This window comes from Vidua chalybeata, chromosome 7 (genome assembly GCF_026979565.1).
Source record: "Vidua chalybeata isolate OUT-0048 chromosome 7, bVidCha1 merged haplotype, whole genome shotgun sequence".
NCBI classification, from domain to species: domain Eukaryota; kingdom Metazoa; phylum Chordata; class Aves; order Passeriformes; family Viduidae; genus Vidua; species Vidua chalybeata.
In genome coordinates, this window is record NC_071536.1 from 2,008,841 (window position 1) to 2,032,233 (window position 23,393).

Below are 23,393 nucleotides of genomic sequence, written 5' to 3' on the forward strand. Positions count from 1 at the left end.
CTCATTTGCCTTAACATCAGCCATTGAGAGTCACTTTAGAAAACATAACACGGAGGCAAAAAAAAAAATAAAAGCCATCCATTGGTTTGCAAATCTGAGTCTGGCTCTCAGCGGCCACGGGATGGAGGTTCGCCGACGAGCTGTCCCGCCTGTGGCCGAAGGGCAGACACGCGAGTGGCCGTCCCCAATTCTCTGCCGAGACTGTTGCGGGTGGCGGTGATTGCTGTGGCGTGGGCAGCACAGCAAAGGCACAGGGCACGAGGAAAGAGAGGCAGAGGAATAAGGGAAGGACACTTGTCTGAATCTCCAAGGATTTAATTCCCAAAGGGGGGCAGAGCAAGTGCCAAATCTGAAGATGAAAGGACTCCTTTTAAAGGGTAGAGGGAACACGGGGAGTACACAACCTTTGACCAAGAGGAGGGCACTAGGGGAGGGGTGCAGGGTAAGAGCTCCCCAGCAGAAGCCAACACGGGGAGGGAGCAAACCTTACAATCCAATTGTGCTTCGAGAAAGGGATGAATGACAGGGAACACTCCAGAACCAAAGGAGTGTGCTATCTTTGACAGACAGGGGTAAGACAAGGGAACAAGGGAGGCATACAGGGAGACTGACAAGTAGATTGACATACATTTTGGGGGGGAAAACTGGTAAACAACTCAGGACTGAACCATTAGGGAGGCCAAACTGGGTACATAGAACCAACCATTACAAACTTAGAACAAGGAATATGTAAATATACTACAGAAGAACAAACTGTGAAATAACAGACTACCACACACCTGGAAATTTGATCTCATGTGCCGGCAGTATGCCGGCGGAGGAGAAAGAGAAGCGGAGGGGGGAAGGTGCCCAGCCGTGGGAGTTCTGGGCAGGCAAGACTTCAGTCGTCCTGGGAGCCCGAGACCTTCAACCCCTTCTTGGATAGAGAAAACTTGGTGAATCATTAATCCTCCTTGCTTGGAAAGAGAAGAGACACTGCCTGGGATCTGAGATGTTAGAAGAAGAAATCCTAGGTGGGAGGAGATGATGGAGCGGCCTTGGTTGGACTTTTCTTGTATAGCCATAGACGGAAGCAATTCCTCCTGCAACACAGACTGCATTTTAGGGGGATGTAATGGCTTGAGCCAAGGGAGTGACCGGCTGCAGTGACTGCCAGGGCTGGAGTGTGAGTGACCTGCTGCAGTGATGCCAAGGGAGTGGCAGGAGTGGAGAGGAAGATGAGGAGGGTGTGGTGCTGCCCTCAGTCTTCAGGGAAGAAGAAGATCTCTGTTCTCAAGACCCTTGTCCCCAGGGGAGGAGAAAATGGGGGGCACTGTTGTCCCAAAAAGAGAAACTGTTGTTCTTTGCTCCTTGGCAAATCGTCCCTAAAAGGAACCCTATGAGCAGTCTCGATCCATCATGCACGGTGCTGAGAGCACTGGACATGGAAGGAGGATGTCACGATGGCAGGTTTTCTCCAGGTGGTGCCGTGTGTGACGCGGAAACACAAGATGTGGCAATTGTGTTTCCTGGGGGAGTCTATGGTACAAGAGAGACTCCTCTCTCCCTTGATGGGCTGAGAATTGATTATCTGAGGGCTGGTAACTTGATTGGGAATCCAAGGTTTTGTCTCACTGTGTTTTGGTGGGAATTGGGTGGGGGGCGGAGGAATGTTTTGGAAGGTTTTCATTCTGAATTCTGTGCGTGTCTTTTATTCTAGTTGTAGGTTAATAAAGTGTTTTGCTTTATTTCTAAGCTCAAGCCTGCTCTGCTCTGTTTCTAGCCGCATCTCACAGCATTCATTTGGAAAAAATATCTTTGCATGGGTGCACTGGCATTGCACCAGCGTCAAACCATGACAAAGGGTCAGCAAATATTAAGCAGAAGCCTAAGGAACAAGATGCACTTTAGCCATTTGAAGCTAAGAGAAAGGGAAGGTTCCTTGTTAAGATCAGAGGAACAGAACATCTTGATACCATTGGAGCAGCCAACAAAGGACTGTGCATGCTTCAGAAAGAAAGGTGATAAGTGCAGACAGAATGAGACTGTCGGCCTTCATGGCAGTGAGCCCTGTGGAAGACTCGGAGCCTTCCTCAGTGGCACCACCAGAGTACACTGAATTTGCCATCCCGTATGCTAATGATATGAATGACTTCTGAGAAGTAATTTGTATAACCAGTCCTAACCAAGGAATGTAATAAATATGCACAAAATGTAGCCATATATTGTGCTGTGCAATGTGCTGAGTGTGTGTGTTAGGAGGAGCGTTGGGAAATCCTGGCTCTACAGAGACGGGGCAACTGAGAGGCTTTTTCAAAGATTTTATTCCATTACCAGTATTGTAGAAGGGTGAGACATAAGAGATGTAAAGCTTAACACCATTCTATAAGAAGCCACCCTATTTCCTGCTTGCAATACCTTAGAAATGTTTTTCAGCCTATTAGCTTTTGCCACACAATGCTGCTAATACTCCGAACACCAACCACCTATTATTTTACCCCATGTGATCTTGCTACAATGCATCTTTCACAGTTCTAGTTCTCAAAATAGCTGGTCTTTTTGCAAGGCCACCTTCTGAAACTTATTTCTAGTTCAATCTCTCTCTCAACAATGTCATCTTGATTCCATGGCCTTCCTAAGTCCGCACACCTTATCTCAGAGTTTGCATACAGATGTACAGGACGGTGTGAGCTTTCAGCCAGCTTCTGAGAATCCATTACAAATTCATTTCTCACAGAGGAGCAATCCCCCACGTAGCCAGCGCCACATAAAGCCTATACCCACCTCTCTGAGTCAGTCTCTGTGGTGGCTCTTGGCTCAGTGTTGGAGCCAATCAGTTCTTTTATCAAAATGTTAAAACCAAGTGGTATCTATGAACAAAACCACAGCATCTGGTTCTGGCGCAAAAAAACCCCACATTGCTTTTCCTTCCTTCAACCTGTGTATTTCTGGACAAGTTTGTTTTCATGATTGCTGGATTAGGTACCACACTCTTACATCCACTGCAATTATTGACACAAACCCAATCCCAGTTAGTGCCAGTATCACAACTGCAGGATGTAGCTTAGGTTGGAAAAGCCTGTGGCACTTGGGGACCATCCAAGCAAGTTTTCCTGCCCGTGATTCTCTCCATCCCTCTTCATTTCTTCTAGGACATGACGTGCCTTTTCTGTATTGTGATGGACACTGATCAGTGCCTTCTGACTTGTCTTCTTCTGCTGTTGCAGCAATTTGTGCAGGCCAGGATGTTCCAACAGTTTTTGGACCATGGCAATGTTCCTTTCAGTTGGTGTTGGAGAAAAGTTGACGTGTAGGCTCTGTAACACAGCTTCTGGTAGGTAATAGTTGAAATCACATCCTGTTAGTAAAGTTACAAGTACCTACTTTTGAGTGCTTGGCAAGCTGGGCGTTTTATCTGCTGTTAAGGTGTCACAGGGGCTTCTGAAATCCAGACATCCCTGCCTTATCCATATCAGGATGGATTCAGGATCATTGCTGGAGTATTTTTCAATGTGACAGACCCTTTGTTCTGGGCTTTCAGAGGGTTACTTGCACCTTGTCTTGGGGGGTGGCTCATGATGATGGGGATATCTCGTGATCATTTGTGCCAGGAAACGTCCCTGTTTCCTAGCCTGGGCCTTCCACGGCTTGGGGGATATCAGGAGAGGTGTCAGCTCCACCTGGGATCCCACAGAGGGCGGGGCTGGCTCTGCCTCTTCCCTTCCAGTGGGGGAATGGGAGGAGCGGCCCTGGGGATGTTGGGCTGTGCATGTTTATCTAGCCGGGGGTATTGATACGCTCTAACTTGGCACTAGAATTGGATCTGCCTGTGAATCCTGATTTTAAAGGGTTAAGGTTTTAGCTGATGGTTAGAACCAATTCATATTGAAGTTAGATACACCAGTGATAGGTTAATGATGATTAGATGCTTAAGCTAAAGCTAATTGTTCTATTACAAGCTCGTTTGTAGAAGGAAGTGGAGAAAGTGAACATATTGAAAGGGAACATATTGAAACCAGTAGAACAATGCCCAGCACCTGGCCCCTATGTCAGTCCATCACGAAGCAGGGTGTCGTGGTTTGACACGGAAGTGAATTTTTTTCTAGGAAGTTGGGTCAAACCAATCAGTGGTCAGGTTTGGATATTGGCACCTGGAGTGACCACTGAAAGTATGGACACGCCTCAGAGAACACAGGGGGTTAAAAGCAAGAACTCCCAGGGGAACGGTCTCTTTGCTTCCGGTCGTCAGAGAGTGCAGACTCTCCCCAGCCCAGCCATGGGCTGGGAGGGGGAGGGGAAGCCATGCGGCCTTGTCCAGGTAGGCCGAGGGGCTGAAGGTCTGGAACCGAGCCAGCTCCTGCGGATGGAAGGGTGGAGAGAATCGGAGATGCCTTTGTCCCCCGCTCCCAGAGGGAAAGAGACAGAGAGCCTGACGGCACCTGGAAATTTGCCAGCAGAGGAGAAAGAGAAAGGGGGGGGGATGATGCCCAGCATAGGAGACGGGATGCTAGACAGAGATTTCAGCCGTCCAGGGAGTCTGAACTTTTCACCCTTTCCAGGAAATGAGGGCTTTGTAAAATATTACTCTTCCTCTATTTGTAGTGGAAGAGAGACAGTCCGGGACCTGAGATGTTAGAAGAAGAAATATTTAAGTGGGAGGAGATGATGAAGTAGCTTTTGGCTTGACTTTTCTTGTTAGCCATAGACTGAACCAAAATCTCCTGCAATAGAGACTACATTTTAGGGGGATGCAGTAGTAACCCAAGGAGACCTGCTTCAGCAACCACCACCGAAAGAATGGCAAGAACAGAGGAAAGCTGAGGAGGGAATGGTGATGCCCTCTGTCTTCAGGAAGAAGATGATCTCTGTTCTTAGACCCTCAGCCCCAAGGAAAAATGGGGGGGGGCTGTAGTCTCAGGATGAGAAGCTGGACTGTTATATCTTTGAGTCCATAGCAAAGCATCCTTAAAAGAGCCCTATGAGCAGTCTGTCCATGCATAGTGGTGAGAACACTGTGACACAGAAAAGAGAGTGTCACACTGGCAGATTTTCTCCGTGCGGCTGCCATGTGTGACAGGGAAACACAGGAGGTGGCAACTGTGTGTCCTGGGGGGTCTGTGGTGCAAGAGAGACTTCTCTCTCCCTTAATAGTTTGAGTATTGATTATCTGAAAGGTGGTAATTTGATCAGGAATCCCGGGTAATGTTTCATAGTAGGTGTTTTAGAAATTGGGAAGAAGAAGGGTGTTTTAAAAAGTCTTCATCCTGGATTTAGTCCATGTGTCTTCTGTAGTAGTAGTTTAATTAAGTTTTTTTTTTTCCCTTTGTTATTAAGCTTAACCCTGCTCTACTCTGTTCCTGATAACATCTCACAGCATTTATTTGGGAAAGTGTATTTTCATGGGGGCACTAGCATTGCGCCAGTGTCAAAACATAACACAGGGGGCCTTGGATCATGCCAGAGGGTCACAGAGACCTGATGAAGACCTTCCTGACTTCCTCCCTGGCACCACTGGCCCAATTTGAGACCACCGATCCAATTCAAGAGAAGAACTGCGCACGCATGAAGGACTAATAACCTCATTTGAATACAAAGCGGGGATGGGAGGTGCTGCGGTTGCGCATATGTATTATTTTGGGAAATAAATAGAAGGCAGAAACCCTTGTGTGGCGTGGTTACGCATTTCGGGGACAATCCCCACGGTGCTGCCTACCAGCGTAACAAACATACCACTTTCTAACTTTGACCAGTTAGAGAGTTTTTGTCTGTGATTTTTGGTTTTAATGATTCAGTTGGCGAGCCAGGCAGCAGGAGCCTCTGCTCTGCTGTGAGACCAGCCCAGGTTGTGGACCCCCTTGGGGCAACCCCAGGGTGTTCCTGGAAGAGTGGGCTCCGCTGCCCAGACTGTTCATCCAGGAGCAGACAAGGACCCCTGACTACTAAAACTCCGGACAAAACAGTAGGTTTAAAAATTAAAACAGTTTTAAATAGTGACCTGTATAGCAGATGCATGGTCAGGAAAGGCCATTTGATACGTTGTGGGAGATGTTATAAGAGGCCGTCTGAAGCCCCTCGTTCTCCATTCTGCCTTCCGATTGCCACGAGAAAGAATCCCTTCCCCCACTGCAGTTTCCGGCTTACAACAGGACACAGTGCAGGTGCAACCACTGAACCGTCATGCTCGCTGTTCCGAACAAGGCCTGACAAGAACTTGGCAAGGAGTTGGCAAGGACTTGGCAAAGACCTGACATGGACCCAGCACGGGACAGCCTGATGCGTGGCCTGCTTCTGATCTCCGTTCCTTAAGCCGAATGAACTTTTGGGGTGACTCCCGTGGTCCTTCATTGAAGACACCTCATCTGCCTCCTTACCACCGTGACAAAGAAAGAATGAGAACTCTCCTCCCAAGCACTGAGACTGAGACCCCGACTATAGGCAGGAGGGGAAATTGGTGATGTGACCACTAATGACATGACCTGTTTCCCTTCAGTAATTTCAATGGACTTATTCTTCATTTGTATTTGTCTTGCTTTGGTGGTTTCTGTGGACTCACTTGTTCCCTCGTGGCGATTACAATGGACTTTCACTGTTACACTTGTTCTTCCCTCTTTCCTCTGTGGACTATAACTGGACCCCCGAGTCCACCAGAACTTGGAAGACTTCCCCGACACGACAGACGGATCCCCATCGTCCGGACCACTGAGGATCTCGCCTGTGTTGGTAGCTATTCCCATACCCCTCTTCTCTCTCTCTCTCTATCCTTTTACCTCCTTTCTGATCCCCACTATCGCATTTACTGGTTTGGCCCCTAATAAACGTGCATTTCTTGTGATTAACTGATAGTCCCTTGTTGTTTGCCTTTTTTGCACTTTTGGTATCGGTTAAATGAACCATCACGACACCTCGCAATAAGCGGATCATGACATTAAAATTGGTGTCACAGACAGGATTTCTGTCTAGACAGAAGGGTTGCAGGTGAAAAGGTATCCACACTGTCTTTGGAAATTCACAAAGGATCCCTTAGTGCAAAAGGCGGGACACTGTTGTTTTGTTGTTGTTGTGTGTATCTGGTCTGGGAAGGAAGGGACAACTTGCAGAAACTAAGCAGAGCCTCCCAGGCAGATTATTGTCCTTTCACCCACCCAGGGAAGCGAAGGGCGACAGAGCGAGGGCTGTGTAGTTTTGTGTAACTTAAGTTTGTACCTCCCTGTTGTGGTTTTGGTCCCTTCACAAAATGAGTGATAATCTTAGTGTTGAAATTAAAGCTGAATGTTATGCACTACTAGCCAAACACAATGCCAAACCTTCTACGGAAGGAGAAAAATGGGCACAGAGTAATTGGTTTAACTTAGAAAATGCTATTGATAGAGTGTGTTCATTACAACATGAAACAAAATTCAAACTGGGCAAAAATAAAACTATCTTAGGCTCAGTTTTGGGAGCTTGTCTCATGGCAGCTACAGAAAATCGCTTCGAGCGAAGAAGTGAGGAACATGCTATAATAGACTCCCTTCAAAATCTAGTTGAAATTTTGCAAAAACAGTTATACGAAGCAAAAAATGTGATCTATGCATTGCGAGCTGCCTTAACAGAGGAATATGTTAACAAATCACATAATGCTGATTCCTCTACAGAGCCTGAGGAGAAGGAAACTCCTCACATTAAAAAAATCTATCCTCATCAAGAACTTGAAGCAGCAAGTAATTGTGGGGAACATTGCTGCCATCACTTGAGACCCTTGATTAAAAGAGAGAATAACTATCTCAGTGATGATGATCTCGACCCTCACATCACAACCAAACACATACCATCACAACTAAACACTGCCACCGAGCTAGCTAAGCTGAAAAGGGAATACGTACACCTTCCACATGAATCAGAAACAGAATATGTTTTCCGGGTGTCCCTCACTGGTGGTGATCAAATCAAATTAACTGAACAGGAAGCCAGTGGGTATTGGGGACATGGTGTCTTCTTAACAACCGGAGATAAACGATTTTAAAGTTGGTGTCTTCAAAGTCACTTTGGTACTTGAAGATTGGATTGTGCAGGAAAAAACTAGGAAAGGACTGTAAAATTTTGTCAAAGTTTAGGTAGAGTGAGTAAAAATAAGTAACTGAAATGTCCTATAAAATTACAAATCAGAGGAGACCGAATTTGGTAGAGGTTGCTTGTTCAAAGGGCTCCCCTTGTGAACCCTGGGTTTGTTTTCTCTGTATTCAGCGTAAAAAGTTGTGGTATACACAGACATTTAAGTAGAGAAGGCCGAGATAGGCACCTTGTCATTTTAAAGAAACAAAGGCTACTTAGAGAGCTATAAGGATTTTAGTAGCAACTGATCACGAGGAGCAAGGAAATAACATTTGAGAAAAGTGGAAATTATAAAAAAAAAATGGAATTTTTAGTAGACATGGGGGCAACTTACTCAGTGTGAAATAAAGCCTTAATGTCTATAACCGATGATGATGTCATGGTAAGGGGAGCTACTTGGCCAATCTGAAAGAGCATATTTTTGCAAACGATCAAAATATCAACTTGGAAAACAAGTGGGCATTTATAGGTTTGTCTAGCAGCTGAAAACAAAAGATAGGGAGATTATTTGGGAAGTAAAGGAAAATAATGGATCAGGTATCTCCTGAGGTGTGGCCTTCTAATTTACCAGGGAGAGCAAAGAATGCACCCCCAGTGCATGTTAAGCTTAAAAAGGGGGAAAGAACCAGTTAAAAAGTTAAACAATATCCCTTAAAGAAGGAAGACAGAGAAGAGATTAGCCAAGTAATGAAAATGTTTTTACAGACAGAGCTATGAAAAGAGTGTCAGTTTGAGTTCAATACTCCTTTTGTACCTGTTCAAAAGCCTGATGGATCATACTGAATAGTACAAGATTTAAGAGCTGTTCATAAAACAACTGAGGATTTATAGCCAGTGGTTGCCAAGCCCTGCACTTTGTTAACCTGTTTAACACCTGAATTAACCTAGTTTACTGTTTCGATCTGAAGGGTGCCTTCTTTTGCCTCCCTCTCCATGAAGCCAGCCAGAAAATGTTTGTCTTCCAATGAGAGAATCCCAAGAGTGGGCGGAAGACTCAGCTCACATCAATGGTATTAAGAACAGCCCCAGGATATTCGGAGAGCAGCCTACAAGAGATCTGGAGTCCTGGGAAGCTCCATCAGAGGAAGGACAGCTGCTGCAGTGTGTATGGCCTCCGGGTAACTACCTGATCCCAAGAGGCGTGTGTGGACTAGGCGGTGAGCCTCTAGAAGGCAAAAATCCTTGTGTGGCACGGTCACGCATTTTGGGGACTGTCTAATAAACATACCACTTTCTAACTTGGACTAGTTAGAGAGTCTTTGTCCTTGAGTTTTGGTTTATATGGTTCACCACGAAAAGGAAAGCAGCTCCAGTTGCCCGTAGCTGAACTGCCACGTATGATCATGATGATGATGATGACATGTCTGAACCCCATGAAGGAACCTCCAAGACATGTGCCCAAAGGAAGAAGGATAAGCAGGCTTAGAGGGGCCCTGCTTCCAGCCAGGTAGAGGCAAGGGAAAGCCATGTTTTGTGGACTGTGTGGATTCCTTGGCCTGGCACATCTGAAGCACAAGAATATAAAGCTTTGGTCGATACTGGTGCGCAATGCACATTAGTCCCATCGAGACATGCGGGGGCAGAATCTGTCTCTACTGCTGGTGTGACAGGGGGATCACAGGATTTTCCTTTAGTGGAAGCTGATGTGAGCCTGACTGGAAATGAGTGGAAGAAACACCCTATTGTGACTGACCCAGAGGCCCCACGTATTTTGGGCATAGATTGCCTCCAAAGTGGGTATTTCAAAGCTCCAAAAGGATTCAGGTGGGCATTTGGGATAGCAGCTGCAGTGACAGAGGGTGTCCAGCAATTGAACACCTTGCCTGGACTGTCCGAGAATCCATCTACAGTAGGACTTCTGAAGGGAGAAGAGACACAGGTACCAATTGCCACCTCAACAGTGCATCGCCGACAGTACAGAACAACTTGAGATGCTGTGGTTCCCATCCATAAGATGATGCGAGAGCTGCAGAGCCAAGGGGTGGTCAGCAAAACCCACTCACCCTTCAACAGCCCCATCTGGCCTGTGCCTAAATCTGAAGGAGAATGGAGATTGACAGTGGACTACTGTGCATGGAATGAAGTGACACCACGGCTGAGCACTGCTGTGCCAGACATGTTAGAGCTCCAGTAGAAGCTGCATTCCAAGGCTATCGATGTTGCCAATGCCTTTTTCTCCATTCCTCTGGCAGCAGAATGCAGGCCTCAGTTTGCCTTCACGTGGAGGGCAGTGCAGTATACCTGGAACCGACTGCCCCAGGGCTGGAAGCACAGCCCCACCATCTGCCATGGACTGATCAAGGCTGCACTGGAAAAGGCTGAGGCTGCAGAACACCTGCAGTATATTGATGACATCATTGTCTGGGGGAACACAGCCGCAGAAATGTTTGAGAAAGGAGAGAAAATCATCCACATCCTCCTGGAAGCTGGTTTTGCCATCAAAAAGAGCAAAGTTAAGGGACCAGCTTGTGAGATCCAGTTCCTGGGAGTAAAGTGGAAAGATGGACGGCGTCAGATTCCTCCGGATGTCATCAACAAGATCGCAGCAATGTCTCCTCCAACCAATAAGAAGGAAAGACAAGCTTTCCTAGGCTCCATTGGTTTCTGGAGAATGCATATTCCTCAGAACAGTCAGATCCTGAGCCCTCTTTACCTGGTCACCCACAAGAAGAAAGATTTCCAGTGGGGCCCTGAGCAGCAACAAGCTTTTGCCCAAATTAAGCAGGAGATCGCTCATGTAGTCGTCCTTGGCTCAGTCAGGACGGGACCAGAGGTGAGGAATGTGCTCTACTCTGCAGCCGGGAGCCATGGTTTGTCCTGGAGCCTTTGGCAGAAGGTGCCTTGGGAGACTCAATGCCCACCACTGGGATTTTGGAGTCAAAGCTACAGAGCGTCTGAAGCCAACTCCACCCCAAGAGAGAAGGAAATCTTGGCTGCCTACGAAGGAGTCCAAGGTGCCTCAGAGGTGATTGGTACAGAAGTACAAGTCCTCCTGGCACCCTGACTACCGGTGCTGGGGTGGATGTTCAGAGGAAAGGTTCCTTCCACCCACCATGCCACAGGTGCTACATGGAGCAAGTGGATTGCTCTCATCAGGCAGCACGCTCATATTGGTAAACTGAATCGCCCTGGGATTTTGGAAGCAATTACAAATTGGCCCGAAGATGAAAATTTTGGTGTCACTGATGAAGAACAAGTGACAAGGGCTGAAGAAGCTGCACCATTCAAGCAACTGCCAGCAGAAGAAACACGCTACGTTCTTTCCACTGACCGTTCCTGTCACATCGTAGGGATGAATTGGAAGTGGAAAGCAGCTGTATGGAGCCCCACACGACAGGTCGCCGAGGCCACTGAAGGAGAAGGGGGATCAAGCCAACTTGCGGAACTCAAAGCCCTTCAACTGGTCCTGGACAATGCCGAAAGAGAGAAGTGGCCAAAGCTCTAGCTCTACACTGATTCGTGGATGGTAGCCAATGCTCTGTGGGGATGGCTGGAGAGGTGGAAAGACACTAACTGGCAGCGTAGAGGAAAACCAGTTTGGGCTGCTGAAGAATGGAAAGACATTGCTAGGAGGGTAGAGAAATTACCTGTGAAGGTTCGCCATGTAGACGCTCATGTCCCCAAGAGTAGAGCTAATGAAGAGCCGCAAAACAATCAACAGGTAGAGCAGGCTGCAAAGATAGGGGTGGCAAAGATAGACTTGGATTGGCAAGACAAGGAGAGTTATTCCTAGCTCGATGGGCCCAGGAGGCCTCAGGCCATCAGGGCAGAGGTGCCACCTGTAAGTGGGCACAAGACCGAGCGGTGGATTTAACCATGGACAGTATTTCTCAGGTTATCCAGGACTGTGAGACATGTGCTGCCATCCAGCAGGCCAAGCGAGTGAAGCCCCTGTGCTATGGTGGGTGGTGGTCCAAGTACAGGTAGGGGGAGGCCTGGCAGATTGACTACATCACACTGCCCCAGACACGCCAAGGCAAGCACTACGTGCTCACCATGGTAGAAGCCACCACGGGATGGTTGGAAACCTAGCCTGTGCTTCAGAATTCTGCCCATAACACCATCCTGGGCCTGGAAAAGCGGGTCCTTTGGAGGCATGGTACCCCTGAGAGGATTGAGTCAGACAATGGGACTCATTTCAAGAACAGCCTGATCAACACCTGGGCCAGGGAACATGGCACTGAGTGGATGTACCTTATCCCCTATCATGCACCAGCTGCAGGCAAAGTGGAGAGCTACAATGCACTGTTCAAAACCCATGAAAGCATTGGGTGGGGGATCTTTCAAAAATTGGGAACAGCATATAGCAAAGGCCACCTGGTTAGTTAACACCCGAGGTTCCACCAACCGAGCAGGTCCTGCCCACTCTGAGTCCCTGAATGTAGGAGACAAAGTCCCAGTGGTACATGTCAGAGGTTTGTTAGGGAAGACAGCGTGGATCAATTCTGCCTCGAGTACAGACAAACTCATTCATGGCGTTGTCTCTGCCCAGGGACCAGATTGCACGTGGTGGATAATGCAGAGATGGAACAACACGATGTGTACCTCAGGGAGATCTGACTGCCAGCAGCCTTTCCCAGGGCCAGAGGGACTGAGAACAGAGCAACCACCCACCGGAGAGATTTTCTGAATTTGTCATCCCATCAGAGCGGCAAATGAGTTTTGTCATCTGGTATTGTTCACTTTTTTGTGCTGGGGAGTGTTTTGCCTCTTTAAATTAACAGGTTTTTTTCCACTTCTCTCCAGAAGGAGATTTTTTTCACGAACCACTTGGAGGGAGGGGCGGTGTGGGTTGGTTTTCTGGGGGGACCCCTTTTGGAGGTTTTCTCCCAAATCTGCCCTAAAGCAGGACACTCGGTCAGATCCAGCAGTTGGTCCTGTTCAGCCTGAGCTCAGCAGACTGATTGGACAGGAGCCACTGGTGCATGTCCCCTCAGTGAACCTCATGTCCCTCAGTGACCCAGGTCCCCTCAGCAGCGCTTGGGACACCCACCTTTCACTCAGCGACCCTCACAGCCTGTCAGCGAACCGTGGGGCAGCAGCCACCCACCCCCTCAGTGACTCAGCCCCAGGAGAGTGGGTCATGCTGGCCAGGGGCCTGCAGCAGGCAGAAAGCCACTGGGGCGGGAAAAAGGCTCTGCTCTGCTCACAGCGTGGGCTGAGGGCCGGCAGAGCTCCATTTCCCCCTTGAGATGTCAGAGACAGGGCCTTTCACCCTCCTGATAGGGCTGCCCCTCTCTGCAGGCAGCCAAAGCAGCACGAGGGCAAAAGGCCAACGACAGCAAAGCAAAGACCCAGCCCTGCACACAGGGAGGTGGCCCAAAGCAAAGCCAGCGTGGCACCCTGAAGGTGCCCGCTGCACTCTCGTGTGTCCCTGCCCTGGGAATGCCAGCAATGCCCTTTGCCCAGAGGGCCTTTCTGTGGCCCCTCTTGGGCTCAAAGCTGCTGCTCTTCTCGCTCAATAATGTCTAAACCCACAGAGCCTGGCATCCCCCACGGCAACAGCAACAAGACTCAGCAAGCAGGCAGTCAAGCTCGGTGCCTAAGGCTGAGGGGCCAGGGACTCCAGTCTCAGCACAGCGAGGGCACACGCCCAGCCCCACAACTCCTGGCCTCACAGCCCTGAAAGGCCGGCACCAGGGTTCCACGCCTGATTCCAGGGGGTCCCTCCAACCGCCCACTGAGGAAGCGCCAGAGCAGCCGGGTGCCAGGAACAAGGCGGCTGCCTGGGGGCTGCTTGTGGCCTCTGACACCCAATTGCTCAGGGCTGCCCACTGCCCCAGCCCCTATGGGCCTCCCCCAGCCTGCCCGGCAGCAGCGCCGCAGCCCCACAGCAGCTCCAGGGGAGCCCCATCAAGAGGCACCTCAGAGCCCTCAGCAATCCAGCCAGCAACACACGGGCAGGAGGACACGGATGGCGCTTCCTGCCTGGGACAGGCCTTGTGGCCATCTCCAGGCACCGCTCTCGCAGGGATCCCCGCGGCTCCGGCCCTGCCCACCCGCTCTGTGGGCAGCACAAAGGCTTCAGCAGAACCCCCAAAGGCCAGGGGGCTTCTGGCCATTTTCCCTGTAACACTGCACGACTGGGAAGCTTGCTGAGCACAAGCACCCTTTTCCCCCTCCTCCCCTATGCCCTGCAGATCCAGGGTAGCAAAAGAAAGATCCTGGGAGTCTGTCTATTCTAACACATCCTATATTTACATACTAAAGGAAAAGAAAACAAGATATTTATTTACATTTAATATCTACATACTAAAGGAAAACAAAATGAAGAAAAAAGCTATTTTGAATACAGCTTATATTTACATACTAAAGGAAAACACAACAAAGGAAAGAGCAATTTTGAAGGAAAAAAAATCCCTGCTGGCTCAGGAGGCCCCAGCAAAGACAGCCTGCTGCATCAGCCCTCCACAGAGCCCCAGCAGCCCAGCCAGCCGAGCCGCGACAGACGAGGCCGTGTCTTCCATGCCCTGCGCAGCTGATCTCGCAGCCTCTGGAACTTTGGCATGGGAGCCTGCTCTACTGCCTTCAGTATGCACAATGATTGAATTGCCAGGCTTCCAACGCTGACGCTGATGTCATTCACCATTCCTTCAAGGGCTGAAAGAGAGAGGATCAGAGCCATAGTCAGATCCTGACTCAGCGGGGAGCCGAGGAGAGCCCCCTGCCAGGGCCATCCCAGCCAGTTCTTGCCATGGCCAGGAGGGAGTAGGGACCAACAGGATCAGGCCGAAGCTGCGGGCCACGAATCTCCCATGTGTCCCTGAAATCTCTGTGTGCTCTGCCCAGGCCAGCCCTGGTCTGCACAGGGAGCAGAGCCCTCTGCAGCCGGGGCAGGGATGGCAGCTGCCCCCGCCAGCCCCCGCTGTCAGCCCGCTGTCCTCACTCACCATTGCAGATCAGCTGGAGCTCTCCCTGCTGCCCCCTCAAGCTCCGCCCGGCCATCCCTGTGAACACAGAGCCTGTCACGGCCCAGCGGCACAGCTCCCTGCCAGCGGCGCTGCCAGCCCTGTGGCCCCACGGCCTCGTGGCCCGGCAGGGCTCAGCCCGGGCCCTTGCCGCACGCTGCCGCCCAAGGGCACGGCTGCCGGAGGGCGGCAGCAGCGCCCAGGCCAGGCGGGGCTCCACGGCGCCGGGCCCGGATGGCGCTGCCGGGGCAGCAGGCGGGGCTGGGGCCGAGCTGCGGCGGGGCGGGGAGGGAGCCCGGGCTCCTGGCTCACCCATGAACCTGACGGCCGCCTCTCGCAGGGGCTCCTGTGGGCTCTGCAGGTAGGGCAGGGCCCGGCGCAGGTGCTCGGCCGCTTGGCTCCTGTCCTCTGCCAGCTGGAGAGAGCGGCAGCAGGGAAGGGTTGGCGCGGGCTCAGCCCCTGGCCCGGGCGCTCCCTGCGCCCTGCCCCGGCCTCCCCTGCCCGCACAGCCCTGAGGCCCGGCCAGCAGCCGCTGGCGCCGGGCTCTGGAGGGGGCAGAGGGCCGGCTGCTGCCCGGGGAGCCGCGGTGCCGCCCCGCAGCCCCGCCAGGCCGGGGCTCCATCGGCACCCGGCTGGGACCCAGGGGAGCCTGGAGAAGAGCCCGCGCAGCCTCTGGCTGCAGCAGCGGGCAGGGGCACAGCTGCCAGCCCACACACTGAGCACCGCGCCCAGGGGGCTGCTCCAGGCTGAGCCTGGGGCTTCCAGGTCGTCCTTACCAGGCAGTTGGCGAAAATCCAGAGTTTCTCCTTCTTCACCAGTTTCTCAAGATCTCTCCTCTTCAGGAACTCAGCCACACAAATCAGCATTTCCCGAGAAGCCTGGAGAGCAGCAGAGACACGGAGATGGCCCCACAGCCCAGGGCCCAGGACCCGTGTCCCTGTGCCAAGGCCTGGAGGAGGCTGCAGCCCGCCAGGTGCCAGGGCAGGAGGCAGCCGAGCCCCCTCCCAAGGGGACAGCAACAGCCCACGAGTCCTCACCTCTGCCACACGCTGATTCTCATCATGGCAGTGGAAGAAGAGTGGCAGCAGGCTCTAGTGCACAGGCCTTTCCAAAGGCTTTTCTCCCTTTTCCAAAAACCCCATCATGTCTTGAAAGAGTTTTATGGAGAGCAGCTGTACCTGGCTATTTTCCTATATGAAAAAAAGGGAAAAAGACCTCCGCTTTGGCTCCTCCAGGCCTGCCTGGGCACAGGCCTGGAACTCCACAGGGCACCAAGTTTCCAGGCAGCACCCAGTGACTGTGGCTGGGGGCACAGAGCCTTACATGGTCAAAGAGTGGCAGGAGTGCCTTAGCCAGCTGCAGGGCAATGGGAGTTGAGATCAGAATGGATTTGTGCAAGAATATAAAGCTGAGTGTGATGAGTGTCAGCCCAGCTATCTCAGCATCACTGTCCCACAGTAGGTCCATGAGGCTTTCAGTCAGGCGCCACATTTTTTCAGCCTGTGTGGAACACAAGTTTTTGAAAGACCACCCTGCTGCTGCAGGGCCTGGAGGCCAAAGGCCTGTCCCGAGGCACTAGGGAAGCCGAAACAGGAGAGGTGGGAGCAGCTGCCCCAGCGCCTGAAGGCAAGCCCAAGTGACTGTGTTCCCAGCGCAGCTTCAGCTCTCTGGTGCCCCCTCTCACCATCGAGGGATCGTCAATGAGCTTGAGAAGGGCCCTGAGCACCAGGCGACGCCTCTCCCTGCACTCGCTCTGCAGGTACCTTGATGAGACCTCCACAACACTGTCACCACATTCACTTGAATCTAGGCACTCGAGGACCTGAAAGGCACAGGGCAGTGACAGGGGACCGGCCGGCAGGAGCCCAGAACCGCACAGGGCTGGGCCCAGGCAGCAGCACAGGGCGTGGGCACCGTCCCAAGCAGCTGCGGCTACGAGAGGGCAGAGAGCTGGGAGGCAGCTCAGCGAGGCAGCGCTGGCCAACAGGCTCACCTCCACAAGGAATGCGAGGGCAGGCAGATCCCAGCATGGCTCCTGTGTGCTGAGCAGCCAGAGGAGGTGGAGTGCAATACTGGAACACAACTCAAGAGAAGCATGGCGCATCTCCCTAGGAGGGCGAAAAAGGGACCAGGCCCCTGAAGAAATCTCTCCCAGGACAGGCTCACAGAGGTCTGGTCTTTCACCAAGGGACTTGGGCCCTTTAGGAGGTGTCTCCTTCTGTGATCTCTCCTCTCCCAGCCTTTTCCAGTCTGCTTGGCCGTCCCTCAGTGACGAGGCCCTCTGGCCCACGACCACAGGGACTGTGTGGGGCACAGAGCACAAATGTCAGAGGCAGTGGGGAGAAGGGGGTCTCACCTGGCCAGCAGACCTACGGCATAGTGGTGGGTGTCAGCACAGAGCAGCATGTCCCAGCCACGCTTGCATTCCATTGACATCACCACACCCTTGTACTGCTTTTGGCACAGCAGGGACTTCAGGGTCCGCACTGCAAACCTGTGTGCAGAGCAAAGCCCAGGTCACATTTGCAGTGGTGGCTCCGCCCTGGCAATGTGGCAGGGACAGAAGGACTGGGATGGAGCACCTGTTGGGGCTGGTGGCAAGGCCGTGTTGCTCCTGGCATCCCTTCCAGAAGGTAAGGACCTTCTTTGGCATCTGTTCAGTGCTGAAGAACACTTGGAAGAGCAGATGCACAAATAGGCGGGGGAGATACGCTGTCGCTATACGTGGGACACAGGGCTCCTGGAGGATCTTCCACATCACCACCGTTGCCTGCAAAGAACAAAGCCCAGTGCCGAGGTGTCCGTGTGACAGGGCCCGAGCGTGGCAGGGAGAGGCCCAGAGAGACACAGGGGGAGCAGCGGGACCGGCGGCCCTGCAGCTGCCCCTAGGCCAGGTTTCAGGGCAGTGCCTGAGGCAGGCAGATGCAGTGGGGGAAGGAGGAAGGAGAGCTGCTGGAGAGGCAGCCTTGGGGCCAGCAAAGGCCACTGGCAGAAACTCACAGCCAGGGCAAAGACACCCGTTTTGTCCCCATCGGAGGTGCACGTGCTGTGCTCTGGCCAGCTCCCCAGCACATCCAGGAGAATCAGCTGCGCCACCTCCGCAGTCCTGGGTGAGCACATGATGGTCTTCCACATGGCCATGGCAGCTCTGTGGGGTTAGAGCTCTGTCTCAGAGGGTCTCAGGCACAGCACCATGGCCTGGGCATGGCCCCTGAGGGGCAGCGAGGGAGCATAGCAGCAGGCTTGGGGGGCTGACATGCCAGGGCTGGGAAAGGGAGCAGCCAGAGCGCCCTGGAACTCTCTGTTGGTCAGACACCTGGGACAGGCTGTACAGGGCAATGGGCTGGGGGGAGCCCTGAGCCCTCTGGGCAGGTGGGCCCCATACCTGTCACAGGATGGGGCCACACGCAGGAGTGTCATTACTGCGTCATCTGGCTGTGCTTCGGTGAGATGCAGCAGGGTGTTGTCCAGCCTGTGCTCAGCAGAATCATTGGCCGTGAGCCACTGGTGGATGTATCTCACCATGGCAGGGACCTGCAGAAGGCACAGGGCAATTTGGAAAGCTGCCAGAAGGAGCAACGTTCCCAGTGTCCCCAGAGAAGTGCTTCCCTTCCCACCTCACTGCAATGGCCTCAAAGGCTCATAGGGACCAACACTAGTGGTTTGGGAAGCCATGTGACTCATGAGGGAATTGAAGCCTGGCCACAGGCTGCTTACTTGCTCTGCTCTGAAAACACCCCTCTCCACAAGCAAATCCAGCAGGGCAGCACTGGACTCATGTTTGAGGACCTCTGAGTATTCTCTGAGCCCAGCACCCCTGGAGATGGTCTCTTCCTGCCGAATGCTCCTGATGAATTTGCAAACGAGCTGTAGGAGAAGGGCAAGAAGCCAGGGATGTTGCATGGAGTGCTCCACACACGGTGCTGGGCTGAGCAGTGACAGCAGGCCCAGCCCAAGTGGGGATGGCTGCAGGTACCTGCGCTGTTTTGCAGAAGCGGCCACGGGTGGATTCCTGCTCTTGTTTGTGGTCCAGGGCTGCATCTGTCAAGGAGTGAGCACAGCCAGAGCTGAGGGGCTGTGGGAGAGGCCGGAGAACACAGCCCAGCCCTGCTCTCCCCAGGCAGGGACAGCCCCGGGATGCCCAACGGGGAAGGAGCAAGGCCCTTCTTCCTTTGTCTCCACACATATCTGTCATCTGTCAGTTCATGCTTGTCATCTCCCCAAGCTCTAGAAAGTTCCTTGTTCTCGATAACCCCATTGCTTCCCTCCACAAACCACTCCTTCCCTTCTCCCTCATTGCTTCGGATTATGTCACCACATCCCTGCTCATCCCTTAAGCCTTTTTCCCATTGGACAGTCTGTACCCTAAGCACTCCCATCCCTCCCCACTTCTATACCCTGGCCCATCCTTCCCCAGTTGCTCTTGGAGCTGTCTCCCTCTGCGTCTGGTTGTCTCCCTGCTCCTGTTCCTTCTTCCTTCCTCCTTCCACCTGTCCTCAATAAACCCACGTGGATTTCAGCAGCACGAGAGTCCTCCTGTCTTTTGCTGGGGCTACATTTCTCTATCGGGGCACCTGTTGATCAGGCAGCAGCGGGTCACCCTGCAGGACGCGGTCCGGGGCAGCCCGCACAGGATCTTTAGGAACAGCTCAGAGCATCAGCAAAGCCTGCCCTGCTCTGCGGGCTCAGGGCAGCACAAGGAGCCCCCAGGGCTGCCAACGCAGCCGCGCTGGGAAGGGCACGGGGCCTTCCACGGAAGCTGCCACGGCCTCCTTGGGACACGTCCCAGCTGGTGGCCGTCCTAAACCCGCGGCTGTGACAGGGACAAGGAACGTGTGGGCCAGGGCACGAACGCTGCTCTGAGCCCTGGGGCCCGGGGAGCGCTGACATCAGCAGGTGTGGCAGAGTCCCCGCCCAAGCAGCCCTGCCACCCCCCGAGCCCTGGCAGCGCTGGTGCCCGTCTCCTGCCCCAGAGACCGGTGCCCCTGGGGGGCTTCTGTGCCACAGGGAGCCAAAGCCCACGTGCATCGGGGGCTGCTGGCAGGAGCAACTGGAGCAACTGCTGGCAACACTTGGTGTCTGTGAGAAGGCAGAAGCTGTTAGTCTGTCCTGAAATGCTTCTTTTCATGGAAGAGATTAGCAGTAGCACCACAACACCAACAGCTGCTGTGTTTCCCTGGACGATTCGACTGTAGAGAGACACTGTCATTTATCAATGTGATCTTCTGTCTGTTCTTCTGGGAAAAACACGCTAGCCCAATCTCTGATGTTTCATGCTCCTGTTGCTGCATGTCTGTCTGTGTCGTAGCTGATGCCAGACAAATATTTCCTCCAGACCCAAAGTGTCAAGCCTGAAAAGTCACAGGGTACATCTGGTTTTGATTTTTTTTTTAAGTTTTCCAGAGCCTGCTGATCATTTTCAAGGTTTTCTCCCTTTCCCTAGGGCACATTCTCCAGAAGTTCTGCTGTTACATCCTTTTGCATTTAGTGAAATTTACCTGCAGTGACCAGTTGATCAAAGTCCTGGGAGAACTTGAACTCCTGGGCGAAGCTGGGCAAAACATGTATCTCCCAGATCTGAAGCCATTAAGTGCCAAGTTGCCATTGTCCTCCAGAGCCCTGGCTAGCTCTGCGATGCCCCGGGCCAGTGGCGAGAGTGGGCTGGCCAGGCTGGGGTTTTGCCTGGGCCAGGACCTCTGAGCCAGATGCCCAGCAGTAGAGACCCATGGAGGAGCAACAAGGACCGGGCAAAGGAAGCAGAGGACACTCTTCTGTAGTGCAAAGTCCAGCCAATTTATTGGGAGAGGCAAGAGGAAGGTGTACAGGGGAGGGATGACAGAGGGGAGCACAAGCAAAAAAGAGCCCCGAGCACACCTGTGCCCCGGATTTTAAATCTTTCAAAACAGGCGGTGGACACCTTACGGCAACCAATGAGGAACTTCTAGGCTGCGGTTTCTGGGACTAAAACCAATCAGAGCAAGGGGAGGAGACAGGATCTGGCTGAGGATTGGATTTGAGCATGAGGGACAGGGAACCTTCTGGAACAAAGGGTAGGGTTTGGGTTGACAGACAGGGCGAAGGGGCCAGGTTGCCTTAACAGGCAGGGAAATGTCTGGAAAGTAGGGAGGGGATTCTTTGAGGGACAGCCAGGTAGGAGGGCATAACAGAGGGGAGAAACCACCTGGAATAACTCGGAGGACACTGGAACATACCACAAGATAACAGAACATTTGTCTTAATAAACTAACACACCGCAACAGCAAGTACTGTCCCAGTGTCATACTCTGTCCCCTGTAAGTGTGCTGATGCCATTTAAAAGGGGTTGCCAATGAAAACAACTTTTAACATTTTTGTAATTTCTGCATTAGCATTCAAATCCTTGACCAGAAAAATCCCATGGGATTCTTAAATACCAAAGCTGTCATTTTCACCCTGCATTTTAGAGTCTCTGAAGAGTCACACAAGGGTTTTGTTTTAAACACTACCGAAAAGGTCCCTGGTGTTTAGCTATAGCTTTACATCAGATTATTCCTTTAGGCAGGAGCAGCAAAGCCAAGAATGAGCCAAGCAGGCGATTCCTGTGTTCTCATGTCCTGCACAGCACTAACTGGGAATTCAAGAGTGGATTCCAGAGCCTCAGGGTGCACAGGAAGCCACAAAGACTTTGGGATGCTGAAATGGACCAGCAGCCTGGTGCCTGCGCCTGGGCTGCACAGGGCTGAGCTCCATCGGGATGATCTAACAAAGGCTGAATGGACATCCCATGGCCACTGGAGACTCCTATTCCAAGTTCTGAGAGCTACAAAATTCAGCTGTAACCAGCCGATTTTTTCATGTTAGCTTGAAATCCAGGAGAGGAATGGTAAACATGGAGAAGTGTTCTTCCAACCCTATGACAGCTGTGCCTGCACAGCACCTGTGGCCGTGGCAGGGTGGTAGGAACTGGATGATCTTTATGATACTTTGCAAGATAAAGTGCTCTGGCATTCTGTGATTCCCCAAGTGGAGAGCAAAACCGAGCCATAGAAGTCCCAGCTTTTCTCCGGCACCTCCTTTGTTCTTTGTTGCAAGCAAGTCCAGGATTCAGTTTCAGAGCTGACGCATGTGTCTTTAAGGTGCCTGCATGGAGGAGAGGGCGGGCAGCTGCAGCGCAGGGCTCGTGCCCCATCAGAGTCTCTCTCTCACCATGGCACCAATGCCTCTGCCTTGGGACGCCCGCCAGTGGAAGGCGAGTCTGCCCTCAAGTGCGACGATGCGTTGTTTTTCCTTGTCCTGGGCAGCTCCAGAGAGCCCGGCAATGCACTGTTTCTCGGCAGGACCGAGGTTTGTCGCGATTCCCGGGCGCTTTTACTTTCCACGCACCGGGGTAAGGCTGGCCACTTCTGCCGTCGGCATGAGGGACGAGACAAAGAGGGAAGGAATTGTCCACTCCGTCCGTACAGTCTGCTGGAAAGCTTTTATTGCCACGGGGATCTGTGGTGGAGAAACCGCGACTTGCTATCAGCGCTGCGTGGACAGAAAATGGCACTGGGACCGGGGAGGCGCAGGATTTTATAGGGCGTGTGACAAGGAGGGCAGAAGCCCTCCCGCACAATGGGGACCGGTGCCGTGGCGGCGACGCGGACCACGGCAACTAACGGGAACGCGGCAGGGGCGGACACGGGGCTCCGGGGCGAATGGGGTGACGGACACAGAACACTCCAGAGTGGACAGGGGAGTGGTTAGAGGACTGGCACGGTGAGCTCCAATGGCAAGAGACCTGGAGCGGACCAGCATGGGGGGGGAAACTCAGGGGGTGCGCGGGGGTCCACAGAACTGGCTAGCAAACACAGATCACAACCCCTAATCTGAACGCATCCCAGGATGCAATATTGAAGCACGGCCATGGAAGTCAGTCAGGGGCACAGGCAGCAGCTGAAGCTGTCAAGCTTTGCTGTGAGGCTGGCAAGTCAAGAGAAAGCCATTCTGGTGAACACTGCTGAAGCCTTTTGCCAAAGCATGGCAATTGTGCCCACGGTCTTCCCTGCGTCTGGCATCCTGGCTGGTGCGGGAGCTTCGTTGAGCAGGTGCCGTTGTTCAGGGTGCTGCTGTGCCTGAGAACCTCAGAGCCCTCAGCAATCCAGCCAGCAACACACGGGCAGGAGGACACGGATGGCGCTTCCTGCCTGGGACAGGCCTTGTGGCCATCTCCAGGCACCGCTCTTGCAGAGATCCCCACAGCTCCGGCCCTGCCCACCCGCTCTGTGGGCAGCACAAAGGCTTCAGAAGAACCCCCAAAGGCCAGGGGACTTCTGGCCATTTTCTCTGCAATACTGCACACCTGGGAAAATTGCTGAGCGCAAGCACCATTTTCCCACTCTTCCCCCTATGTCCTGGGCACCCTGGGCAGCAAAAGAAAGAGCCTGGGAGTCTGTC

At 52.6% G+C, this 23,393-nt stretch overlaps 1 protein-coding gene across 1 annotated transcript; it reads right to left on the reverse strand.

The window, feature by feature from the left end:
- Window positions 1-15,924: 15,924 nt before the first annotated feature.
- Window positions 15,925-19,275, reverse strand: LOC128790634 (maestro heat-like repeat-containing protein family member 1). The gene is made up of 11 exons (XM_053947553.1): window positions 19,254-19,275; window positions 18,955-19,019; window positions 18,696-18,845; window positions 18,364-18,512; window positions 17,979-18,126; window positions 17,561-17,748; window positions 17,335-17,472; window positions 16,972-17,086; window positions 16,663-16,800; window positions 16,302-16,478; window positions 15,925-16,168 (listed from the first exon to the last, which is right to left on the reverse strand). The coding sequence occupies exons 1-11, from the start codon at window positions 19,273-19,275 to the stop codon at window positions 16,070-16,072; spliced, it is 1,389 nt and encodes a 462-aa protein (XP_053803528.1). The 3' UTR covers window positions 15,925-16,069.
- Window positions 19,276-23,393: the final 4,118 nt, after the last annotated feature.